The sequence below is a fragment of the Notolepis coatsorum genome (assembly GCF_963971535.1).
Source record: "Notolepis coatsorum genome assembly, chromosome: 5".
NCBI classification, from domain to species: Eukaryota; Metazoa; Chordata; class Actinopteri; order Aulopiformes; family Paralepididae; genus Notolepis; species Notolepis coatsorum.
In genome coordinates, this window is record NC_140169.1 from 94936188 (window position 1) to 94960963 (window position 24776).

Sequence of the window (24776 nt, forward strand, 5' to 3'; positions counted from 1 at the left end):
AAAAACCATATTATGCGTTTTCATTAATAAATAAATGACCAAAAAAAGAATGATCTTGCGCGCTTAGCGCACACTCGCATTCACTGGGGGCCTACAAATACATTCTTTCATGGGGCCCAGAATCTACAGCTACGCCCCTGGGTGTGGATGAACATTAGTAACTGGTTGAAGTGCTGCTAGTGGGTGTGGATGAACATTAGTAACTGGTTGAAGTGCTGCTAGTGGGTGTGGATGAACATTAGTAACTGGTTGAAGTGCTGCTAGTGGGTGTGGATGAACATTAGTAACTGGTTGAAGTACTGCTAGTGAGTGTGGATGAACAGTGCTTCAGACTGACTCATTTTACATTCATCAGTTGGCTTTCCCTGCCTCTTAAATCACAGACAACTATTTAAACACCTTCCCCGTTACATCCAGTGGTCCGTGTGTGTGTGTGTGTGTCTGTATGTGTGCGTATCAGCCTGGGGTCACAGCTCTCGACAGTGTTTAGCCGTGCCTGACATTCATTGGGATTCTGTAAAGACACTCCAACCTGGTCTGACATCACAAGGGGCCACGGTCAATATTGATACAGGAGGCGAGCGGAGCAGATTCTACTTTTAAAAATTCCTACGGCATTAAGACACCACACTCTACGTCTGGAGAAAAACACCAATGCAGACATTACACACTGGTTAACCAGGCTATTATGAGGAAGTTACTAGCTGCTACTAACCATTATTTAAAGGTGCTATAGATAACATTATACAACGGCATGCAAATTTCTCGATTCTGATTGGCTGAAACAGTCATTTTACACGTCTTTATTGGCAACAATCCACGCTGCTGGCCCAGGACCCGCCCACAACCGACCCACATCACATCACTCCGCCGGATCACAAGAAGGTGGCCAATAATCTTTACAAATGGATATGTTGATGCGACTAAACGACTAAATATCAAGCGATTCTGTCACAGCGAATGTCTTAGTCGTTTAAACAATGTTGGATGATGTAATTGATGGGTCTTGAATCATTCTGTAACAAAAGAAAAATCGCGGATTGATTGATGGATTAATTTGCGATTTTTTTTTCAATTTCTTTTTCCTTTCGACCGTCAGCGCTCGCTCTAGTCTCCACCCACCGTCACACACCCCCCCCACACACATACACACACGCACACACACACACGCACGCACACACACTCTGCCTGCAACGCGGGGGATAGTCAGAGAGCTGGGTGCTGCGCTGTTCTAAGTGAGCATGGCCTATTGAGTTGATTGATTGATTGCTAATTTTATTACTGTACGCTTGGTTTCCAACTGGTTAAGTTTAGGCCCTCTACAGTAGGTTTAAAAAAATAAATAAAAGAATAGGGCAAAGAAAACGTTTTTTTCCTATAGGGCAAAGAAGACTTTTTAATTTGTTTTACCTACTTTATATAGAAGCATCTAAGAATGAAGTTCTATGGAAAGTAGGTCTGCATTCCCTTAACAATTGTGTGTATTGAGCCGTACTGTATTGTACCCATTCTGCATCTGGTAATAAAATGTTCAATCAATCATTCCAATAATACACAGTTGGATGTGTTAGTTGGTTGGATGCACTTCAAGCTGCTTCCACATGAGGCAACTTCTCTCAATCATTCCAATAATACACAGTTGGATGTGTTAGTTTGGTTGGATGCACTTCAAGCTGCTTCCACATGGAGGCAACTTGTCTTTTTTGTAGTTGTGGGAACTACTTTTTCTGGCGGATGGTTTTTTCAATAAATCTTCGATTAATGTGTGTTTATTGTATAGAAATAAGGTTGGATGAATCTAGCAGTTGTATAAAAGCTTTACATCACTTGAAGTCGTGACTTGTGACCAATAAACCATGCCTAGGGGGGTCTAACGACCACCCCTAGGCATGGTTTATTGGTCACAAACCACTCCTGCGCGTGATGTAATGCTTAATTCAGCCACTAGATGTCGCACTAAAGCACCAGCATGTAATTTATCCAATCAGGTGCATTCTACATGGAGAAAGTAGGGATTGATTGATTGAAAACTTTATTAACAGATTGCAGAATGGGTACAATACAGTACAGCTCAATACACACAATTGTTAAGGGGATGCAGACCAGAGAAAGACTTTCGTCTGGTTTACATCAGGGTCCCCCATTTTCAATTAATCAGGACATATATGACATACATGACATACAGATAGACAGTACTGCTACATCTATACATTTATGACATACCAGATTTGCAAATACAGTACTGTTTGTGATACAAAAAAAGTCCAGAAAAGAGAGTACATCTCTTACATACATACATGCATGCAACATGTAAACAACAACATTCATTTTGGACCCGCAAACATTTCTTTAACCTCTTAACACTTTGACTGCCGGGAACCGTCTTTAGACGTCTTTGCTGGCCATGCTAAAGTTGCCGGAGGACGCGTTACGTCGTCCTTATATCAATATTTCAAAAATCTGCGATCGGATTCATATGTCCCCTCCGCTGGCCTGAGATCCACCAGCAGGACCCACTGAGCTCTCTGGCGGTTCAGGAGCACCATCTGGTGGCCGATCGGCGCAATTGCCAAACAGGATGTTGCATAGAGGTTGTCCTAGACGTCCGTAGTACTTCCGGGCGCTCGCTATAGGTCATGGGACTCTGGCTCGTCACGCTACACGGTGATCGATTGGCAATAACTCGATAAACAACATGATTTGGACGTATATACCATTATACAAGCTGGAGATGGACCGGGTAAAAATATATCCCATAATGATAAGATTTCTACTCGACGATGATCGCCCAACGGCGCGCGGAGACTGGGGTGAGTTTCAGCGTGTAACGTTACCGTCTTCGATACTAACTGCTATTATCAACATTTGACCCACATTAGATGATTGGTATAACGCTGCCCACGGAATTATAAACGCCCCCTAGCCCATCCGGTCAACATCAGATGACGTGTAGTAACTTCTAGAAGTACGTCTAGTTGGAATTTTTTATATCGCGCTGATTGCCATCAAACTGTATTTCATAATCAATATAATGCATTTGGGGCTATATATCACGTTCTGGAGAAAGCTGCAGAAAGAGATGAAAACATACTTATACATTAGACCATACTTTACTATGAATATGTGAATGAAAAAGTTTAACGTTGCTACACAATGAACAATACATATAGGACTTTGAATGGGCCCTAATAATGGCAATGTAGCAATAGAATTTAAAAAGTTATAGCCCTGCAAAGAAGGGGACTTTCTCCATAGACAAATAGCGCTGGCAATCTATGGTATATCATGAATTTAACCTTAGGCAGCCAAAGTGTTAACCTCTTAAGCCCTAGCCCTATTTTCTGAAAATCTGCCTAAAAATACATACTTAAGTAAATGGAAGATTGCTCCACTTCTACAAGGTCCATTTGCATGTTCTTGGTATCTATCTAGGGACATCTGTGGATCTCAGGGAATGTATTCCCAGTGTCAGTAATATTGTGTCTGCCCTTAGAAGTCTAACCTAAATAGCTCCTCCTCCTGAGAATTTCCCCCTTTTTTTTTGTTACATAATATAAAATTACAGATTCATACCTTCAAAATAAGCCATCAATTGTCAAATTTGAGACGATAGTTTTCAATCAATGTCCTATCAAACATTCTGGTAAAATCCTAACACCTTTTCAGTATAGGACTTTGAACTAGATCCAAGTTCATTCAGATATCTGATGAGAGAACTACACTCCCAGAATTCAATGTGATCATTGTCACTAGCACCATTTCACACCTGAGCAAAGGCCCAGTCATTCCTTTGTTATTCCAGTGAATGGACCCAGCAGGAGGCCTAGCCTGTGTGTGTTTCTGTGTGTGTGTGTGTCTGTGTCTGTATCTACAGTACTGTACCATATCAAAAAAAAATAAGCAAACTAGACTAGATGTAAATGTAATGTGTAAATGTGTAAATGTAAATGTGTGTGTGTGTCTGTCTGTCTGTGTATGTGTGTGTGTGTATGTGTGTGTGTGTGTCTGTGAAACATGTCTTGTACTCATTTACCTCACTAAATACATACTAAATGTGTAACTGTAGATTTCAAGAGAGAGAGAGAGAGAGAGAGAGAGCGACATTTATAATAATTATATTATTAGTTTTTTTACACACACACACTAATAACATGATCATAACCAGAGAAAACAAGACCAAAGACAACTGGAATAGAATATCACACAAGGAAGGTGGCGCATGCATAGAAGCTGGTCTACTTTGGGGGAAAAGGCATTTTTCTATCACTAAATATGGAGTACTCCCCATTCAAAGAGATAGGGCACAGATCTTGTTCATCTTGTTAGTCCCTGTTATCAACAATGAAGCAGAGTGAACCATCTTCTCTCTAGACAGACTTTGGTAGTACCCTCTTGTAAGACCTTCTGGTGTATAAGATTTCAGACACACATCCAACTCCCAACATACTAACCGACATACTGTCATCCATGAAAGTGTAAGAATAGGACCTTTGAGGGAAGATGCCTCTCCTGTTTTGGGGTAATACGCCCCCCACAGACATCTAATGATTTTGAATAGACTAAGCCTAGCTAGTAGCTAATGTTAGATTTCTGAGAAAGTAAACTATCATCTAACAAAATAACACAATAGCTATGCTAAGAACTGTATTACATCGGTTTAAAAAGTATTATAATGATAAAACAATTGCTAGCACTATTATATTGCTATAGCATCGCAATAGCTTGAATTTCTTCACCTCCTGGGGTAAAAAAAGATAGTGAGAAGGCTTTTGATAAAACTGAACTCTTTTACATGATGCATTTAGCGAATGAGACAGTATTAGTTATTTTGTTAAGCTTGTTGATATATTACATTACAATATTTTACATTTCGTTCCATAATAGCAAAGCTGTAGTCTGATTTACCATCTAAATGTGTTTACTTAAGTGTACATATTATATGAATATTCAAATGATATATATTTTGAAAACACACACACACACACACACACACACACACACACACACACACACACACACACACACACACACACACACACACACACACACACACACACACACACACACACACACACACACACACACACACACACACACACACACACACACACACACACACACACATACACACAAAACACACACACATACACACCTTAAATGTCAGGCACATGGACAGTGGACTATGAGGTGTAATGCACAGTGAGCCTTTAGATATGTTGTGGTCTTTATAGCTGGATCAGGACTGAGCAGCCAGAATGGATGGCTTTTCCATGAAAACCCAGCCGATTCTCTTACAGAAGGTAGGCTGCCTTGATGGAAACAGACATGTGGGTTGTTAGAAACTGCACTGGGCCAAATGGGCATCAGGATCTACCAGATTATTAACACTTGTGACACGACAGCCTCCAATATATCAGATATTTTGAGAAATGCGAGTTATGTGCTTGTTATTACCAATTCAGATATAATTGTGTATCACAATATCATGATTTCATCACGTTATGTTCCATCATGAATGATCTGAGGAGAATTAACTGAATTGCCCAATTAGCAACACCCCAACAAATAGTCTAACCTAAATAGCTCCTCCTCCTGAGAATTTCCCCCTTTTTTTTGTTACATAATATAAAATTACAGATTCATACCTTCAAAATAAGCCATCAATTGTCAAATTTGAGACGATAGTTTTCAATCAATGTCCTATCAAACATTCTGGTACAGTCATTACAAATTTGCCATAGAAACTGTGCATTGGGGGAGGTTGGGTAGGTGGGGTGGGGCTGTACATTGGAGGTGGGGGGGTTGGGTAGGGGGGGGGGGGACACTGTACATTGGAGTACTGACATACATTTGACATGGAAACTGTACATTGGAGGAGGTTGGGTAGGTGGGGTGGGGTTGGGTGGGGCTGTACATTGGAATAGCCATGCTTGGTCTTTATTGTACAACTGGGTTAGGACATTTGTAGGGGCCAGTTTTGAATTGCAGTCTCCCGTAGGTGTTCTTTGAGAGTGTTTTTGAAGGTGGGTAGTGATTTACATTCCTTTACAGCTTTGGGTAGGGCGTTCCACATTGTTGTGGCATAATTGCGAAACGTGTTTAGTCCCTTGTTTGAGCCGAATCTGGGTTTTACATGATTTGTGATTTACATGACTCAGACCGGGAGTAGTCTCAGAGAGGGAGATACAGAGGAGAGATGGAGGGAGAGAGAGGGAGATAGGGAGATATAGATAGAGAGAGGGAGAGAGAGAGGGAGAGAGATATATATAGGTTAGAAAGCAACCTGGGTTCTCAGACAGACAGACAGACAGACAGACAGACAGACAGACAGACAGACAGACAGACAGACAGAGAGAGAGAGAGAGAGAGAGAGAGAGAGAGAGAGAGAGAGAGAGGCGACGTCATCTTTCCTTCACAAAGCGCATCGAACGCTGTCAACTAAAGCACCGTGTTTACTACAGCGCGGGTGCATGCGTAAGCTGTCAACTAGCGAGATGCGTTGTACTTGTTACAGAGCTGGTTACAGAGCTGGTCCACACTGCTATTATGAAATGACCCGAAATGTATGTAATTTTGTCAACTAAAGCGGTCCGTGTTTAATAATAATAATAATAATGACTTGGATTTATATAGCGCGACAGCGCGGATGAGCAAACTCGTCACACAGCAGCCAGTGATCATTCATACCTCGTATACACAGACGCACTCTGCCATACAGTAGTTAATGTTAAATAAAGCCCATTTGAATTGAGAGAGAGCGAGAGTGTGTGTATGTGTATGTAAGCTTTTTTTTTTTATCTGAGAGAATGTCCGCGAATGTCCTCAGACTCCTCACGCAGGAGAGGAGAAACGACTGCAAAAAGTCGAGTCCCGTGGATATTATTGCAACAGATAATTCATACATTATTATGTTTAGAATTTGGATGGGGGGGTAGGCTCTGATACCAGTCTCACGCCTCTGCGGGGGTGTAAGTGTAACACCTATTCACAGCGCACACGCCGCTATTGTGTGTGTGCGCGCGTCCATGTATGTGCGTTTCGTGACGCGATTGTAGTTCTTATCGCAAATGGAGATTATTACAATCATGCCATCTAGCAAGAATTAAACGTATTTACAATTCGTATTAGGTTTAGCAAGTTGGGGGACGTATACCTTACATGTCAAAGCACTAGAAATGGCAATTTTTCTATTTTTATCGATTTCTGAAAAGATGTCCTTTTTGAGCATTTAAGAGGGATTCTAATTTCTTTTGTTGTCCGCCGACGGGTTCAAAGCTCCAGCGTGACCCCTAAGGGTTACTAGGCTTGAGTAAATTGTAATGTTTGAATAACACCATGCTAACATTGACAAAAGTAAAAAAGAATAATCCACTAAGCTCATTCAGCACCTTCTTGAGATCAAGTGTACTAAGAATCTAAGTAAATGAACAAAGGGCAGATGATTTAAAAAGAAAATTGTAGATACAGTACAGAATGTTGCCATCTGGACACATGCAATATGAAATATGAATATAGAATATCAGGCCTATAAATGACCTTATTATGGCCAAGTCATACATATATGGATCGGGCCAAATCTCCTCTTTCCAATGGCATAGTTTATTGTGGTACTTCACTTAGGCAGTTCTCAGTGAGGTATAGAGGGTCCAATCTTTGGAATGCAGCTGATCCTATGCTGAGGAAATCTCCATCTCTGCTTATTTTTAAAGCAAACTACAAAAAAATTCTCATCCAAAAGTAGATAGATAATAGGTCATACATGTAGGTATGCATTTGGTTATGTGGGTGGGTAGGTTTGTAGGCAGGTGGGTTGTTATATATTATTATGTACACAGTATATGCATGCAGAAATTAACACAAATCTTTTTAATGTATTCTGGTATTTTATAATATGCATATTTTCGTATTTTTGTATGTTTGATTTTATAAAACAGGGGAAGTTCTTGATAAGCCTCTAGGCTTCTAACTTCTCCTTCACAATCGTTATAACTTATTATGTATTGTTTTTACTTCTGTTTAACTGTGGTAATAAACAAACAAACAAACAATACAGTAACTTTTGTATAATGTCCATAGCTCCACCATTTCTTACTGGATTTAAAACAGGTTTTTTTCCTAGACGTTCACAGAAAGATAAACAATATACGTTGTATTTTATGGCAATAACGTTGAGGTTTGTTCGACCCGTGAGATAGTCAAGATTTTTACAATAAGGCGCGACTGGGTGGCGCAGCGGAGATTGCGCTAGTCACCAATGCGAGAGACTCCGGTCTCGAATCCAGGTGTCAGCATTGCCTCCGGCTTGGGCCAGCCGTCATACTAACTCGTTTGGCTGAGTTAGCGGGAGGGAAGTAGATGGGGTGGTAATCTGGCATTGTGGACAGAGACTCCTACAGGTCAGGTCAGGGCGCCTGCACAGCAAAAGACAGGAAGTGGTGAAGGCAGCGTGACCTCCCACACGTCACACTTCATCAATGAGAGTCCGTGCTGTCTCCGCATGTGTCAGAGGAAGCATGTGGTAGACCTCAGGGCTCCCTTGACCGACCAGTAGGGGGCACATGCGCACAACGACCAGGTAGGGGGGGGAATTGGCATAACGACTAAATTGGGATGGGAGGAAAAGCACAGAAAAATCAGGCGGAGAGAAAAAGAGGATAACATTTTTTTTTTTAATATTTTTACAATAATATATATATATTTTCTTTTTTTACGTCAAGCAGCTACGGCTTTGTCTGCGGCTGGTGTGAGCTGGGTAATTTAGTTTTATGAAATCTCACCATCCATTGAAAGCTCTGGGTCTCCTCTTTCTTAGGACTACAACAATTTCATGACGGCGTCATGTCCTCACGTCTAAATCCTCCGGTTTCCGATGCAATGTGTAGAAGATTTTTATAAACTGATATTTCGCTAATAACACTTAAAATCATTGCTAAACAAACAGTGCTATTTTGAAAGAGTCTTTACTCTTGGCTACATTTGAAAAAGAAACACGACATTACTTAATACGGAGTGCACTGATCTATTCGTGACGTGAAATAAATCTCGGCCCGGTACCGATCGGGCTTAAGAGGTTAATTGAGTTGGAGTTAAATAAATAATTATTTTGAAATTCATTGAAGTGTGGACTCCCTTTTTGTCACGTACAACACCCAGTTTGTGACAATGTTGCTACCACAAATCTACTCCACAGTGCACCCAAAGTAGGCATTTCAGTGTTTACTTCTGGGCTTGTATTTCAGAATGAAATAAAGAAGAACAGCGCAGGTTGTGCAGAGAGAGAACTGTTGACAACATCATCGTAAGTAGGAAAACGGGCTCCAGGTCCAACATTCTTTGTGGTTATTACTGTATGGGATACATGCGTTTTATTAGTAAACTTGGGAGCACTAAAGTGTAATGGATCTCAGTTTCAAAGTCGAGACTTGTTGTTTACCTCTGTGAGCAGCGATGTGAGTCACCTCTGGGTGCGGTCTGTGTGCGTTTGGGAGAGATCTGGTGGGATTGGTGATTTTAACAAGGCGTACATGGCAAACAGAACCTTGTTGTATTTAGTTGAAGGTTTCTAAACAGTGTTTGGTAATGTTTGAGTGGGACGAACATCCCACAGCCTGTGTGTCTTGGCATGTAGTCTGGTGTCCAAATCAAAGATATCAACATACTGAGTGTGTGTCTGTTTCTGTCCTATTGTCTGTCCTATTGTCCGTCTGTCTGTCTGTTTTATTGCCGTCTTTCTTTGGACATAGACGAAGAAGAACCCAAAAGGAGCCTGTATGTTTTCACCCAACGTGGTATTTACCAGGCATGTGGGCCCCGAGCTTCAGTGTGTATCAAAATGTGGTCTCAGGGTGTTTGGCCTCTCTCACTGAGAATAGTAAATCCTGGAGGAGAATCACGGAGGGGATCAGGTTAGTAAACTCTGGAGGACGATGATGGAGAGGATCAGGTTAGTAAACTCTGGAGGAGGATTCAAGAAGAGGATTAGGAAAACTTGGACGAGAAGTGGCGAGTCGACTTAATGTCCAATGTCCATTAAAACGTCAACAGATTCTGGGGCTAACTACCTCTAAGTGCTCCCCGGCGCGGTCGCAGAGCAGAGGAGTGGAACCTGAGAACACTGGAGTCGACAGCCTGGCTAAAAACACTCGACTGCTCCATTGCACTCCGGTTAGATGCCAACTTCATTTCATTGTTTGTACTCTGTACATTTATTTTTAACAAGGCATTTGCCTGAATGGACCGACCGATGCCTCATGTTTTTATTTTTATTTATTTAATTATTTTAGATTTTGCTCTGTATGTTTCTTCCATTTCATTGGTTGTTTTATTCATTTTAATAGTTTTTATTAATTTTTTTTTTTTTATCTTTATCTCCCGTAGCACTTTGAGATTGTCACAAATCTAAAGTGTGTTACAAATTGAATTTATTATTATTATTACTACTTGTACTTGTGCATTCCCCCATTGCCAACCTAACCTTACCGTTACCATAACCATAATGTGAACTTAACTGCACAAACTCAATGAGAAGTTAGAAATGGGTGAGTAACTTTGTGTTTGTTCTTGGCCCGTTAGATCCTCAATCCTTTACCTTCATCACACAGGTGCAGTTTAGACAGGTTCTGTCCGTCGTAAGCCTCCTCATATATGGAGCCATTCTCCCTCTCCTCATATGTACTCAGATACATAGCTTTATTCTCCATCACTCCACCTGAGAGGAGAGGACACAAGAGGAGGAGAGGAGACAAGAGAGGAAGACAGAGAGGAGAGGAGAGGAGAGAAGAGAAGAGATTCATTAAATATTTTGTACATTGTCACATCATGTCAATGTAAAATAACAGACTTCTAATAATCCATGATTGAAATTAGGGAAGTGGTTGTGTGTGTGTGTGTGCGCGCGTGCTGGCATTGCTGCCATCTAGTGCTATAAATCAGATTGACATAAGAGAGACAGAGACACAGGGAGAGTGAGACTCCTGTGTAGCTCAATGGGTAGAGCAAAGTACTAACACTGCAGCCAGTCTACCACTAGACACACTCAGACCAGAATATCTCTACTGTCACAGATAGAACGCAGAGACAGACTAACCAGAATATCTCTACCGTCACAGATAGAACGCAGAGACAGACTAACCAGAATATCTCTACCGTCACAGATAGAACGCAGAGACAGACCCTAACCAGAATATCTATACCGTCAGTCCGTCACAGATAGAACGCAGAGATAGACTCTAACCAGAATATCTCTACTGTCACAGATAGAACGCAGAGACAGACTAACCAGAATATCTCTACCGTCACAGATAGAACGCAGAGACAGACTAACCAGAATATCTCTACCGTCACAGATAGAACGCAGAGACAGACCCTAACCAGAATATCTATACCGTCAGTCCGTCACAGATAGAACGCAGAGATAGACTCTAACCAGAATATATCTACTGTCACAGATAGAAAGCAGAGACTGACCTTAACCGGAATATCTCTACGGTCAGAGATTAATGAATGAATGAATCTTTATTTCAAACATGATAAAAAAAACTAAGAATAAAAAAAGACAAACAATGAAAAATATAAGCCTAAGCTTATCATGCCCTACCCCTATCCGCCACTTCCAAGTGGGAACACTAATTAATACTTAAAATTATATAATGGAGAATATCCACATTGCCAATAATTCTTAACATTGAAAACATAAGATAAATAAATAATATCAGTATTCATAATGTAGTACAAAAGAAAAAGAAAACAAATAGGACAGACTCTAACCAGAATATTTCTACTGTCAGAGATAGAAAGCAGAGACACTCTAACCAGAATATCTCTCTCCCTCCCCTAAACATACCCTATTAATCATCCTCTAAACATGAACCCTTCATCTTCCTCTAAACATGAACCCTTCATCATCTAAACATTAACCCTCATCATCCCTTAAACATGAACCCTTCATCCCCTAAACATGAACCCTTCATCATCCCCTAAACATGAACCCTTCATCCTCTAAACATGAACCCTTCATCCTCCTCTAAACATGAACCCCTCATCATCCCCTAAACATGAACCCTTCATCCTCGAACCCTTCATCCTCTAAACATGAACCCTTCATCCTCCTCTAAACATGAACCCTTCATCCTCTAAACATGAACCCTTCATCCTCTAAACATGAACCCTTCATCCTCCTCTAAACATGAACCCTTCATCCTCCTCTAAACATTAACCCTCATCATCCCCTAAACATGAACCCTTCATCCTCCTCTAAACATGAACCCTTCATCCTCCTCTAAACATGAACCCTTCATCATCTAAACATTAACCCTCATCATCCCCTAAACATGAACCCTTCATCCTCGAACCCTTCATCCTCTAAACATGAACCCTTCATCCTCCTCTAAACATGAACCCTTCATCCTCTAAACATGAACCCTTCATCCTCTAAACATGAACCCTTCATCCTCCTCTAAACATGAACCCTTCATCCTCCTCTAAACATTAACCCTCATCATCCCCTAAACATGAACCCTTCATCCTCCTCTAAACATGAACCCTTCATCCTCCTCTAAACATGAACCCTTCATCATCTAAACATTAACCCTCATCATCCCCTAAACATGAACCCTTCATCCTCGAACCCTTCATCCTCTAAACATGAACCCTTCATCCTCCTCTAAACATGAACCCTTCATCCTCCAAACATGAACCCTTCATCCTCCTCTAAACATGAACCCTTCATCCTCCAAACATGAACCCTTCATCCTCCAAACATGAACCCTTCATCCTCCAAACATGAACCCTTCATCCTCCTCTAAACACGAACCCTTCATCCTCCTCCAAACATGAACCCTTCATCCTCCAAACATGAACCCTTCATCCTCCTCTAAACATGAACCATTCATTCTCCTCTAAACATGAACCTGTCATCCTCCTCTAAACATGAACCCTTCATCCTCCAAACATGAACCCTTCATCCTCCAAACATGAACCCTTCATCCTCCTCTAAACACGAACCCTTCATCCTCCTCTAAACATGAACCCTTCATCCTCCAAACATGAACCCTTCATCCTCCAAACATGAACCATTCATTCTCCTCTAAACATGAACCTGTCACACTCCTCTAAACATGAACCCTTCATCCTCCTCTAAACATGAACCCTTCATCCTCCTCTAAACATGAACCCTTCATCCTCTAAACATGAACCCTTCATCCTCCTCTAAACATGAACCCTTCATCCTCCTCTAAACATGAACCCTTCATCCTCCTCTAAACATGAACCCTTCATCCTCCTCTAAACATTAACCCTCATCATATTCTAAACATGAACCCTTCATCATCCCCTAAACATGAACCATTCATCCTCTAAACATGAACCCTTCATCATCCCCTAAACATGAACCATTCATCATCCCCTAAACATGAACCCTTCATCATCCTCTAAACATGAACCCTTCATCCTCTAAACATGAACCCTTCATCCTCCTCTAAACATGAACCCTTCATCCTCCTCTAAACATTAACCCTTCATCCTCCTTGTAGAGGCAGAAACCGACTTGGTGGATTTATATTTTATTATATTATATATATATATTAGAACCATGCACTGAACCATTTATGTTTGGACACTAGGGGGCTCACCACCCAATAACTATAAATAGCCAAGGTGATCAATGGAATCTTGTACACCTGCCGAGGTTTTACCTTCAAGCGTTACTGTCTCACTGTTGGAACTGCTACTGTTTCACTGTTGGAACTGACCACACAGAGCAATTGACGACTGTTCTGTTTAACCCTTAATTCACTATCATTTACCCTTGGACAACAATAAACCCTGTAAACCGAACCGGCGGCGACTTTGGACATTAAATTCATTCAACATCACAACTTTGGTACAGCGTGAAAAGGCACAATAGCAGGTGCATCATGGACGACTGTCAGCACACAGAGGAATGACAGTCGGCCACTACACTCCTCTAAACATGAACCATTCATCCTCCTCTAAACATGAACCCTTCATCCTCCTCTAACATGAACCCTTCATTCTCCTCTAAACATGAACCCTTCATCAGCCTCTAAACATTAACCCTTCATCCTATAAACATTAACCCTTCATCCTATAAACATGAACCCTTCATCCTCCTCTAAACATGAACCCTTCATCCTCCTCTAAACATGAACCCTTCATCCTCCTCTAAACATGAACCCTTCATCCTCCTCTAAACATGAACCCTTCATCCTCCTCTAAACATGAACCCGTCATCCTCCTCTAAACATTAACCCTCATCATCTTCTAAACATGAACCCTCATCATCCTCTAAACATGAACCCTTCATCATCCCCTAAACATGAACCATTCATCATCCCCTAAACATGAACCCTTCATCATCCCCTAAACATGAACCATTCATCATCCCCTAAACATGAACCATTCATCCTCTAAACATGAACCCTTCATCATCCCCTAAACATGAACCATTCATCATCCCCTAAACATGAACCCTTCATCATCCTCTAAACATGAACCCTTCATCCTCCTCTAAACATGAACCCTTCATCCTCCTCTAAACATTAACCCTTCATCCTCCTTGTAGAGGCAGAAACCGACTTGGTGGATTTATATTTTATTATTATTATTATTATTATTATTATTATATATATATTATATATATATATTGGAACCATGCACTGAACCATTTATATATATATATATATATATATATTAGAACCATGCACTGAACCATTTATGTTTGGACACTAGGGGGCTCACCACCCAATAACTATAAATAGCCAAGGTGATCAATGGAATCTTGTGCACCTGCCGAGGTTTTACCTTCAAGCGTTACTGTCTCACTGTTGGAACTGCTACTGTTTCACTGTTGGAACTGACCACACAAAGCAATTGACGACTGTTCTGTTTAACCCTTAATTCACTATCATTTACCCTTGGACAACAATAAACCCTGTAAACCGAACCGGCGGCGACTTTGGACATTCAATTCATTCAACATCACAACTTTGGTACAGCGTGAAAAGGCACAATAGCAGGTGCATCGTGGACGACTGTCAGCACACAGAGGAATGACAGTCGGCCACTACACTCCTCTAAACATGAACCATTCATCCTCCTCTAAACATGAACCCTTCATCCTCCTCTAAACATGAACCCTTCATTCTCCTCTAAACATGAACCCTTCATCAGCCTCTAAACATTAACCCTTCATCCTATAAACATGAACCCTTCATCCTCTAAACATGAACCCTTCATCCTCCTCTAAACATGAACCCTTCATCCTCCTCTAAACATGAACCCTTCATCCTCCTCTAAACATGAACCCTTCATCATCCTCTAAACATGAACCCTTCATCATCTAAACATGAACCAGTCATCCTTCTTTAAACATGAACCCTTCATCCTTTAAACATGAACCCTTCATCCTTTTCTAAACATTAACCCTTCATCATGCTCTAAACATGAACCAGTCATCCTCCTCTAAACATGAACCCTTCATCCTCTTCTAAACATTAACCCTTCATCATCCCCTAAACATGAACCCTTCATCCTCTAAACATGAACCCTTCATCCTCTAAACATGAACCCTTCATCCTCTAAACATGAACCCTTCATCCTCTAAACATGAACCCTTCATCCTCTAAACATGAACCCTTCATCCTCCTCTAAACATGAACCATTCATCCTCTAAACATGAACCCTTCATCCTTTAAACATGAACCCTTCATCCTCTTCTAAACATTAACCCTTCATCATCCTCTAAACATGAACCCTTCATCATCCTCTAAACATGAACCCTTCATCATCCTCTAAACATGAACCCTTCATCATCCTCTAAACATGAACCCTTCATCATCTAAACATGAACCAGTCATCCTCCTTTAAACATGAACCCTTCATCCTTTAAACATGAACCCTTCATCCTCTTCTAAACATTAACCCTTCATCATCCTCTAAACATGAACCCTTCATCATCCTCTAAACATGAACCCTTCATCATCCTCTAAACATGAACCCTTCATCCTCTAAACATGAACCCTTCATCCTCTAAACATGAACCCTTCATCCTCTAAACATGAACCCTTCATCCTCTAAACATGAACCCTTCATCCTCTAAACATGAACCCTTCATCCTCTAAACATGAACCCTTCATCCTCTAAACATTAACCCTTCATCCTATAAACAAGAACCCTTCATCCTATAAACATGAACCCTTCATCCTCTAAACATGAACCCTGCATCCTCCTCTAAACATGAACCCTTCATCCTCCTCTAAACATTAACCCTTCATCCTCCTCTAAACATGAACCCTTCATCATCCTCTAAACATGAACCCTTCATCATCTAAACATGAACCCGTCATCCTCCTTTAAACATGAACCCTTCATCCTTTAAACATGAACCCTTCATCCTAGGGCTGGGCGATATGACCAAAAACGTTATCGCGATAAAATTATAAAATTATTTTCATATAATTCGATATCGATAATTATCGTTGATATAATGTATGTCAAGTTTAATTAACTTCTTATGCTGCTGCGAATGTCTCGAGTCGAGTTGATGTCGTCATCAGTCCGCGCACATTAGCAGTTAGCCGACAAGCGGAATATCTCATGACAATGTAATAAATATGACACTAAAATACTCTCTTCCGCCACAATATATTGAAACGACGTCCACTGTATACCCACACTACTATAAACGTGGCCTCAGAATTCACGCCACACACATACTCGGCACGTAAATATATAAAACATCGCCGTGCAAGCTAATTAGCCTAGCCAGCCTGTTGTTCCTAAGCGGTGTATTCCATGACAATGTGCTCAATATGACACTAAAATACTCTCTTCCGCCACAATATATTGAAACGACGTCCACTGTATACCCCCACTACTATAAACGTGGCTTCAGAATTCACGCCACACACATACTCTGCACGTAAATATATAAAACATCGCTGTGCAAGCTAATTAGCCTAGCAAGCCTTGTTGTTGAGTGAGTCCTACCTCCTTCCGGGTCTACTTCGCTCTCGGCCATCTCCTTCACTGATTGGTTGTTAGCTGTTGTGCGTAAGCACGTCATCACGTAACGTTGGTTGTTGTTAGTGAGTGTGCTGAGCCGAGGCTGAACGGAGCCAAGCTTGGAAAATCGATATATCGAAACTTTGCGACCACATTTCATGTTTATTTCGAGGAAATAATTTATCGCGATAGTTATCGTTATCGTTTTATCGCCCAGCCCTACTTCATCCTTTTCTAAACATTAACCCTTCATCATGCTCTAAACATGAACCCGTCATCCTCCTCTAAACATGAACCCTTCATCCTCTTTTTTTTTTTTTTTTTTTTGGTCTTTTCCCCCCTCCATTTTCTTCCGATTTTCTCCCATCCCAATGTTAGTCGTATGCCAATTCCCAGTCCCTTCCTGGTCGCTGGGCACTTACCCCCCACAGTCAGATCATCTGGGAGAGTGGAGGCTACCATGTGCTTCCTCCGACACACGTCCAGCCAATCACAGCTTCTTTTCACCTGGCAGCGCGGATTCTTATCGAGAGGGCGTAGCGTGTGGGAGGACCACACTATCCCCCTCGAGTCCTATCCGCGCTTAGCAGGCGCCCCGACCGAACTGTAGGAGTCGCTGTTTACAACGACCCGGACCCACCCCGCCAGCTTCTCCCACCCTCTAATACAGCCAATTGTATTAGTGCAGACGGCCAGCCAAGCTGGTGACAACCCCGGAGCTGTGAGCTGGATTCGAACAGGCGAATCCAGCTCACAGCTCCGGGGTTGGTGACGAACGCAATCTCTGCTCGGCCACCTAACCGCCCCCCTTCATCCTCTTCTAAACATTAACCCTTCATCATCCCCTAAACATGAACCCTTCATCCCCTAAACATGAACCCTTCATCCACTAAACATGAACCCATCATCCTCTAAACATGAACCCTTCATCCTCCTCTAAACATGAACCCTTCATCCTTTAAACATGAACCCTTCATCCTCTTCTAAACATTAACCCTTCATCATCCTCTAAACATGAACCCTTCATCATCCTCTAAACATGAACCCTTCATCCTCTAAACATGAACCCTTCATCCTCTAAACATGAACCCTTCATCCTCCTCTAAACATGAACCCTTCATCCTATACATTTACATTTACATTTACATTTAGTCATTTAGCTGACGCTTTTATCCAAAGCGACTTACAAGTTCTGTACAACAAGCCATCAGGAAGGGCACAACTCTATCAGCTGAGTAACAATGTTCATCAAAGTGTTGAGTGCTACAGTGTAGGTTAGTTTATTAGGACAAGTGCATGACAGTACGGTTAGTTAGGGTTAGATTTTTTTTTTTTTTTTTTTTAATTCAGATAATGGTTGAAGAAGTGCGTCTTTAGTCGACGGCGAAAGATTGGACGTGATTCGGCTGTCCTAACTGGGGTGGGTAGTTCATTCCACCATTGTGGGGCAAGGATTCCTATAAACATGAACCCTTCATCCTCTAAACATGAACCCTTCATCCTCTAAACATGAACCCTTCATCCTCTAAACATGAACCCTTCATTCTCTAAACATGAACCCTTCATCATCCTCTAAACATGAACCCTTCATCCTCTAAACATCAACCTTTCATCCTCCTCTAAACATTAGTTCAAGTTTCTTTATTAGTTGTCAAAATAAGTATAGCAAGTATAAAATAGAAGTCAAGTACATAGACAAAAGTGTTCAGTATATACATATATACAATGTACAATGCAGAGTAGAAGTACCTGAGTTACAATACAATATACTATACAGTACAAAGCAGAAATGGGATATGTGTGTAGGTTTTTAGATAACCGGTATTAGGGGTATATCCTATATAAGACAATTAACTAAAATGTGATTTAATTGGATGTGCACTGACAACTAATGCTTGTATATCTTATCGTGTGTTGTCATGTTTGTTTATGTGTTTGTTTAAAAAATAATAAAAAAATAAAATACAAAAAAAAAAGCAGAAATGGGATGAGGTACAATTTACAGTAAGGTGTAATGAGGTATGGGTTAACCCTTCATCCTCCTCTAAACATTAACTCTTCATCAGCACACACAATAAACATACTTGAATGGAGAGAGGGAAAAAAAGAGAAAAAGAATGAGAGAGAATAGAGAGATAAATAGAGACAGAGAAATTTAGAGAAATAGAGGAGAGAAAGAGGGGGAGAAAGAGAGAGCGGATTGAGAGAGAGGGGGAGAAATGGGGAGAGAGAGAGATGGGGAGAGAGAGAGATAGAGAAAGAGAGGGAGAGGGGTTTGGAGGAGCAAACATTCCCATCAGCGCCGCTGTGAATTCTGTCTACTCCACATCCCTGAAGTCTCTCACACACACACACACACACACACACACACTGTAGGAGTATTACACTGGGACTCAGCCCTATGTGTCGAGACAGATAACTAGGGTGAATGTAGGAGTGTTACACTAGGACTCAGCCCTATGTGTCAGAGACATAACTAGGGTGAATGTAGGAGTGTTACACTAGGAGTCAGCCCTATAATAATAATAACTTCGTTTTATATAGCGCCTTTCAGAAGACCCAAGGTCGCTTTACATAGGGGGGGGGGGGGGAGATGACAAATTAACAAACAGTGGACAGACACAACATATAAAGTGAGAAATTAGGGGTTAAAGGCCAGGTTGAAGGTGGGTTTTGAGCAGTTTTTTAAATGAGTCCAGAGTTGGGGCGGTGTGGAGTTCTGCGGGGAGGGAGTTCCAGAGGGTGGGAGCTGCCACACTGAAAGCTCTGTACCCGAACGTCCGCAGTCTGGTTCGGGGGATGGAGAGCTGACCAGTGTCCGTGGATCGCAGGGACCGTGACTGAGTGTAGGGGTGGAGGAGGTCAGTGAGGTACTGAGGTGCCAGAGCGTGAAGGGATTTGTAGGTGAGCAGGAGGGTTTTGTAGGTGATGCGGGATTTGATGGGGAGCCAGTGGAGGTGGATGAGTGTGGGGGTGATGTGCTGCCAGGGTTTGGTGCGGGTTAGAACCCTGGCAGCTGAATTTTGAACATACTGGAGCCTGTCCAGGGTTTTGCTTGGGACCCCGGACAGGACCCCGTTGCAGTAGTCCAGGCGGGAGGTGACGAAGACGTGGATGTCTCAGCTGTGGAGTCGGAAAGTGATGGTCGGAGTCTGGAGATGTTTCTGAGGTGGAAGAAGGCGGATTTGGTGAGGGAACTGACATGGGATTGATAGGAAAGGGTGGAGTCCAGGATAAGGATATGTGTCAGAGACAGATAACTAGGGTGAATGTAGGACTCAGGAGTGTTACAGTACACTATAGGTATCAGTATAGGAGTCAGGAGACAGATAACTAGGGTGAATGTAGGACTCAGGAGTGTTACAGTACACTATAGGTATCAGTATAGGAGTCAGGAGACAGATAACTAGGGTGAATGTAGGACTCAGGAGTGTTACAGTACACTATAGGTATCAGTATAGGAGTCAGGAGACAGATAACTAGGGTGAATGTAGGACTCAGGAGTGTTACAGTACACTATAGGTATCAGTATAGGAGTCAGGAGACAGATAACTAGGGTGAATGTAGGCGTGTTAACATTGCGGATTGTGAACTTATCTCAGACATAGCGCTGGACCTGAGACTGTTTGACCAAGTGGTTAAAAAGAGCTCAATCAAGGGCGGTTAGGTGGCCGAGCGGAGATTGCGTTCGTCACCAACCCCGGAGCTGTGAGCTGGATTCGCCTGTTCGAACCCAGCTCACAGCTCCGGGGTTGTCACCAGCTTGGCTGGCCGTTCACACTAATACAATTGGCTGTATTAGAGGGTGGGAGAAGCTGGCGGGGTGGGTCCGGGTCGTTGTAAACAGCGACTCCTACAGTTCGGTCGGGGCGCCTGCTAAGCGCAGATAGGACCTGAGTGGGATAGTGTGATCCTTCCACACGCTACGCCCTCTCAGGGAGGATCCACACTGCCAGAAGCGGTTGATTGGCTGGACGTGTGTCGGAGGAAGCACGTGGTAGCCGTCACTCTCCCAGATGATCTGACTGTGGGGGGTAAGTGCGCAGCGACCAGGAAGGGGATTGGGAATTGGCATACGACTAACATTGGGATGGGAGAAAATCGGAGGAAAATGGAGGGGGAAAAAGATCAATAAAAAAAAAAGAGCTCAATCAGGACTTTCTCATTACACTCCTAGAAGGGGGGGGGGGGGGGGCAGGCGGGCTGGCATTTGGTTACGCTCCATGAGGCTATTTGATTAAGATCCAGTACTACTACTAACATCGCTCTACCTCTTTCAATATCTCCATCTCTCTCCCCCTTCTATCTGTCTCGCACTCCTCTTTCAATATATCTAACTTCATCTCTCTGTCTTTCTCTCACCATCTCTCTATCCGTCTCCTTTCCTCGCTCCTTTCCCAAAAACTCTCTCTCATCACCTCGTTCTTTGTCTTTCTAGCTCTCTCTGTCTCTCTTTCTTATTCACTCTCTTCATCTCCCTCTACCCCCTCCGTCTCACACACACACACACACACACACACACACACACACACACACACACACACACACACACACACACACACACACACACACACACACACACACACACACACACACACACACACACACACACACACACACACACACACACACACACACACACACACACACACACACACACACACACACACACACACACACACACACACACACACACACATTCCCTCTTCTCTCTCATTTTCTCTCTCTCAGACCAAATGTGTGTGCATTTAGCAGATGAGGTGAGATTATTGAGCTCTCTATGGATGTGCAGCGCTATATAACCATATAGCCATCCATCAGTGTCTGGTCCAGTGTGAGTGACCCAGGGCTCCACACCGCCTGGTGGGAAAGCAAAGCAGTATCCACACACCCAGCACCTCCCCCAGGTCACACCTAGCACCTCCCCCAGGTCACACCTAGCACCTCCCCCAGGTCACCCCCCAGGTCACACCCTGCACTTCCCCCAGGCCACACCCTGCACCTCCCCCAGGCCATACTCTGCATCTCCCCCAGGTCACACCCTGCACCTCCCCAGGCCACACCCTGCACCTCCCCCACCCTGCACCTCCCCCAGGTCACACCCTCCACCTCCCCCACCCAGCACCTCCCCCAGGTCACACCCTGCACCCCCCCCCAGGTCACACCCTGCACCTCCCCCAGGCCACACCCAGCACCTCCCCCAGGCCACACCCTGCACCTCCCCCAGGCCACACCCTGCACCCCCCCCCAGGTCACACCCTGCACCTCCCCCAGGCCACACCCAGCACCTCCCCCAGGCCACACCCTGCACCTCCCCCAGGTCACACCCAGCACCTCCCCCAGGCCACACCCTGCACCTCCCCCAGGCCACACCCAGCACCTCCCGCATGCCACACCCTGCACCTCCCGCAGGCCACACCCAGCACCTCCCGCAGGCCACACCCTGCACCTCCCGCAGGCCACACCCAGCACCTCCCCCAGGCCACAACCAGCACCTCCCCCAGGCCACACCCTGCACCTCCCCCAGGTCACACCCTGCACCTCCCCTAGGTCACACCCATTCTTCCATACTGAAAGTATATTTTTCTGTATATAAAGTGTTAAAAGTATATTTCTACCCATACATACTTTTCTGAGAGTATACTTGCAATATATGTGTGCTACTATGTGCCGTCATGTACTTAGTCAAAGCACATGTTTAGTATGATGATTAATATAATGTAAGTGTAATCAAAGTAAATAAAGAAAATTTAAAATCCAATGCTTAAAGGTTGCAATGCTATCAAACAGCGACCTCCATGCCAAAGAAGCCTGCTCGGTATTGCACTTTGTTTAAATATTTCTTGTAGGGGATAGGGGAGGGGTTGTAATACACTATTTTAGCCTGGTACTCAGCACAGACTGGGTACATCCCTAGTATAATGTATTATACCCAGACAAGTAGGTGACTGTATATTCTGTACGTACAGAATATACCCTCAACTATACTACAACAGTGGAGACAGGGGCTCGGGAAGTAGAGCAGTCGTCTGGTAATCCGGAGGTTCCCAGTTCAATTCCAGCTCCTCCTGGGCAGCGTGTCGATGTGTCCTTGAGCAAGACACTTAACCCCTAATTGCTCCCATAGAGCAGATTGGCACCTTGCATGGTTGCCTCCACCGTCGGTGTGTGTGTGTGTGTGTGAATGGGTAAAATATCACTGAAGAAGGACATTGTCCGAAACATGTCTGCTTTTTATTCAGGCTGCCATTAAAAAACATTGAACCTGTGAGTGCTGGTCCGGCTACCCTGCTTTTTGATATACTGAACTTTATGGGATTACAGCACCCAGTGTGAGAACTTGTGAGCGCGGTCTAACTTGACTAAAATGTGAGGAACAAATTGTAAAGCGCTTTTGGATCAAAAATCGCAATATAAATGCAGCCATTTACCATTTACAATACTCACAACAGCAGTTACATGTTTTTATTATATGTTGATCATAATGAGGCTGACTCCCACCATGATGTGGCTGGCTGGCAGCCTATAACAGAGAACGACTGAACTGAATTTGAGAAGGAGAGATGAGAGTGACAGAGAGAATGTGAGTGAGTGAAAGAGAGAATGAGAGAGTGAGACAGAGAGTGGGAGAGAGAATGAGAGACAATGAGAGACAATGAGAGAGAGAGAGAGAGAGAGAGAGAGAATGAGTGTGAAAGAATTAGATTCAGCCAGGCTGAGCACCTTTTTATTTGCCAAGTGCATGAAGTGAGCAGGACACGGTGCGTGTGGTCTCTCCCTCAGTCGTTGAAAGAGAGACATCCCATGACCGTTCACCCATGTGTGAGATTTAACCCATTTATCTTTGTTAACTACAGGCGGGGGGGTTAGGGGATAGCAGCCTATATGCACCCATGAGCGCTGAAACATAAAGCAAGTTTTCCGCGGATGAAGTCCATTAAAAGAACATTTCCTGCCCTTTGTAGTTCGACCACTCGCTCAAATCTGTTGTAATAATGTGCAATTAGGCGACAGTTACCAAACTGCAATCAATTTAAACAGATGTTAAGTGGATGAATTACAGGATGAATAACAAATCTTTCGCTTAATTTTCAGGTACAATCAAACAATTTAACTATATAGGCAACAAAAAAAACGCCTTCTCAGTATATAATATATAATATAGTATTAGATAATTGATTGAAAACTTAACAGATTGCAGAATGGGTACAGTACAGACTACAGTACAGCTCAATACATACAATTGTTGCAGACCAGAGAAAGACTTTAGTCTTGTTTACATCAGGGTCCCCCATTTTCAATTCAATAAAAGGTAATGGTTGCTGAGAAGTAGCCAACCAAACATAGATTCAGAGATTAAGACAAAGTCGATGCAAATAAGCCTGCATGCATAAGTACAAAAACAAACAAATCAGATGCGAACGAAAAACACGCAACAAAGTAGAACCATCTCATCTCCTCTCACCTCGTCAGCTGTTCAACGGAAACAAATCACAGGTGGAAGACTCTCATCATCATTCTCCCCGAAATCTTGTTTATCAAATATCCCGCAACAGCAACAAAAACGCGTTTTCTTTCAACTCCCCTGGCTGTCAGAAGTCAAGAAGTGGCGTGAAACCTCGTCCTCGGGGTCCTGATCGGTGCAGAGAAGAGCCGTGGCACCGATTCTATCCTTTAAATACACCGGAGTCAGTCCCGTTGTGGAGACATTCCAGAGTATTATCCCGTTAATATCATGTGACGATGACAACTCT

The 24776-nt window shown here is 42.9% G+C and overlaps 1 protein-coding gene across 1 annotated transcript in view; it reads right to left on the reverse strand.

Annotated features, from left to right (window-relative positions):
- The window catches only part of scara5 (scavenger receptor class A, member 5 (putative)), a gene marked incomplete at its 3' end in the record, with an annotated part of 446945 nt that extends 422187 nt beyond the window's left edge, over positions 1-24758 (reverse strand). Inside the window, exons 1-2 of the mRNA XM_084314185.1 lie at positions 24488-24758; positions 10589-10708 (exon numbers count right to left, since the gene is read on the reverse strand). Of these exons, the coding sequence (XP_084170311.1) occupies positions 10589-10700 (112 nt within the window). The 5' untranslated portion in view covers positions 10701-10708; positions 24488-24758. The remainder of the gene's footprint in view (positions 1-10588; positions 10709-24487) is intronic.
- Positions 24759-24776: the final 18 nt, after the last annotated feature.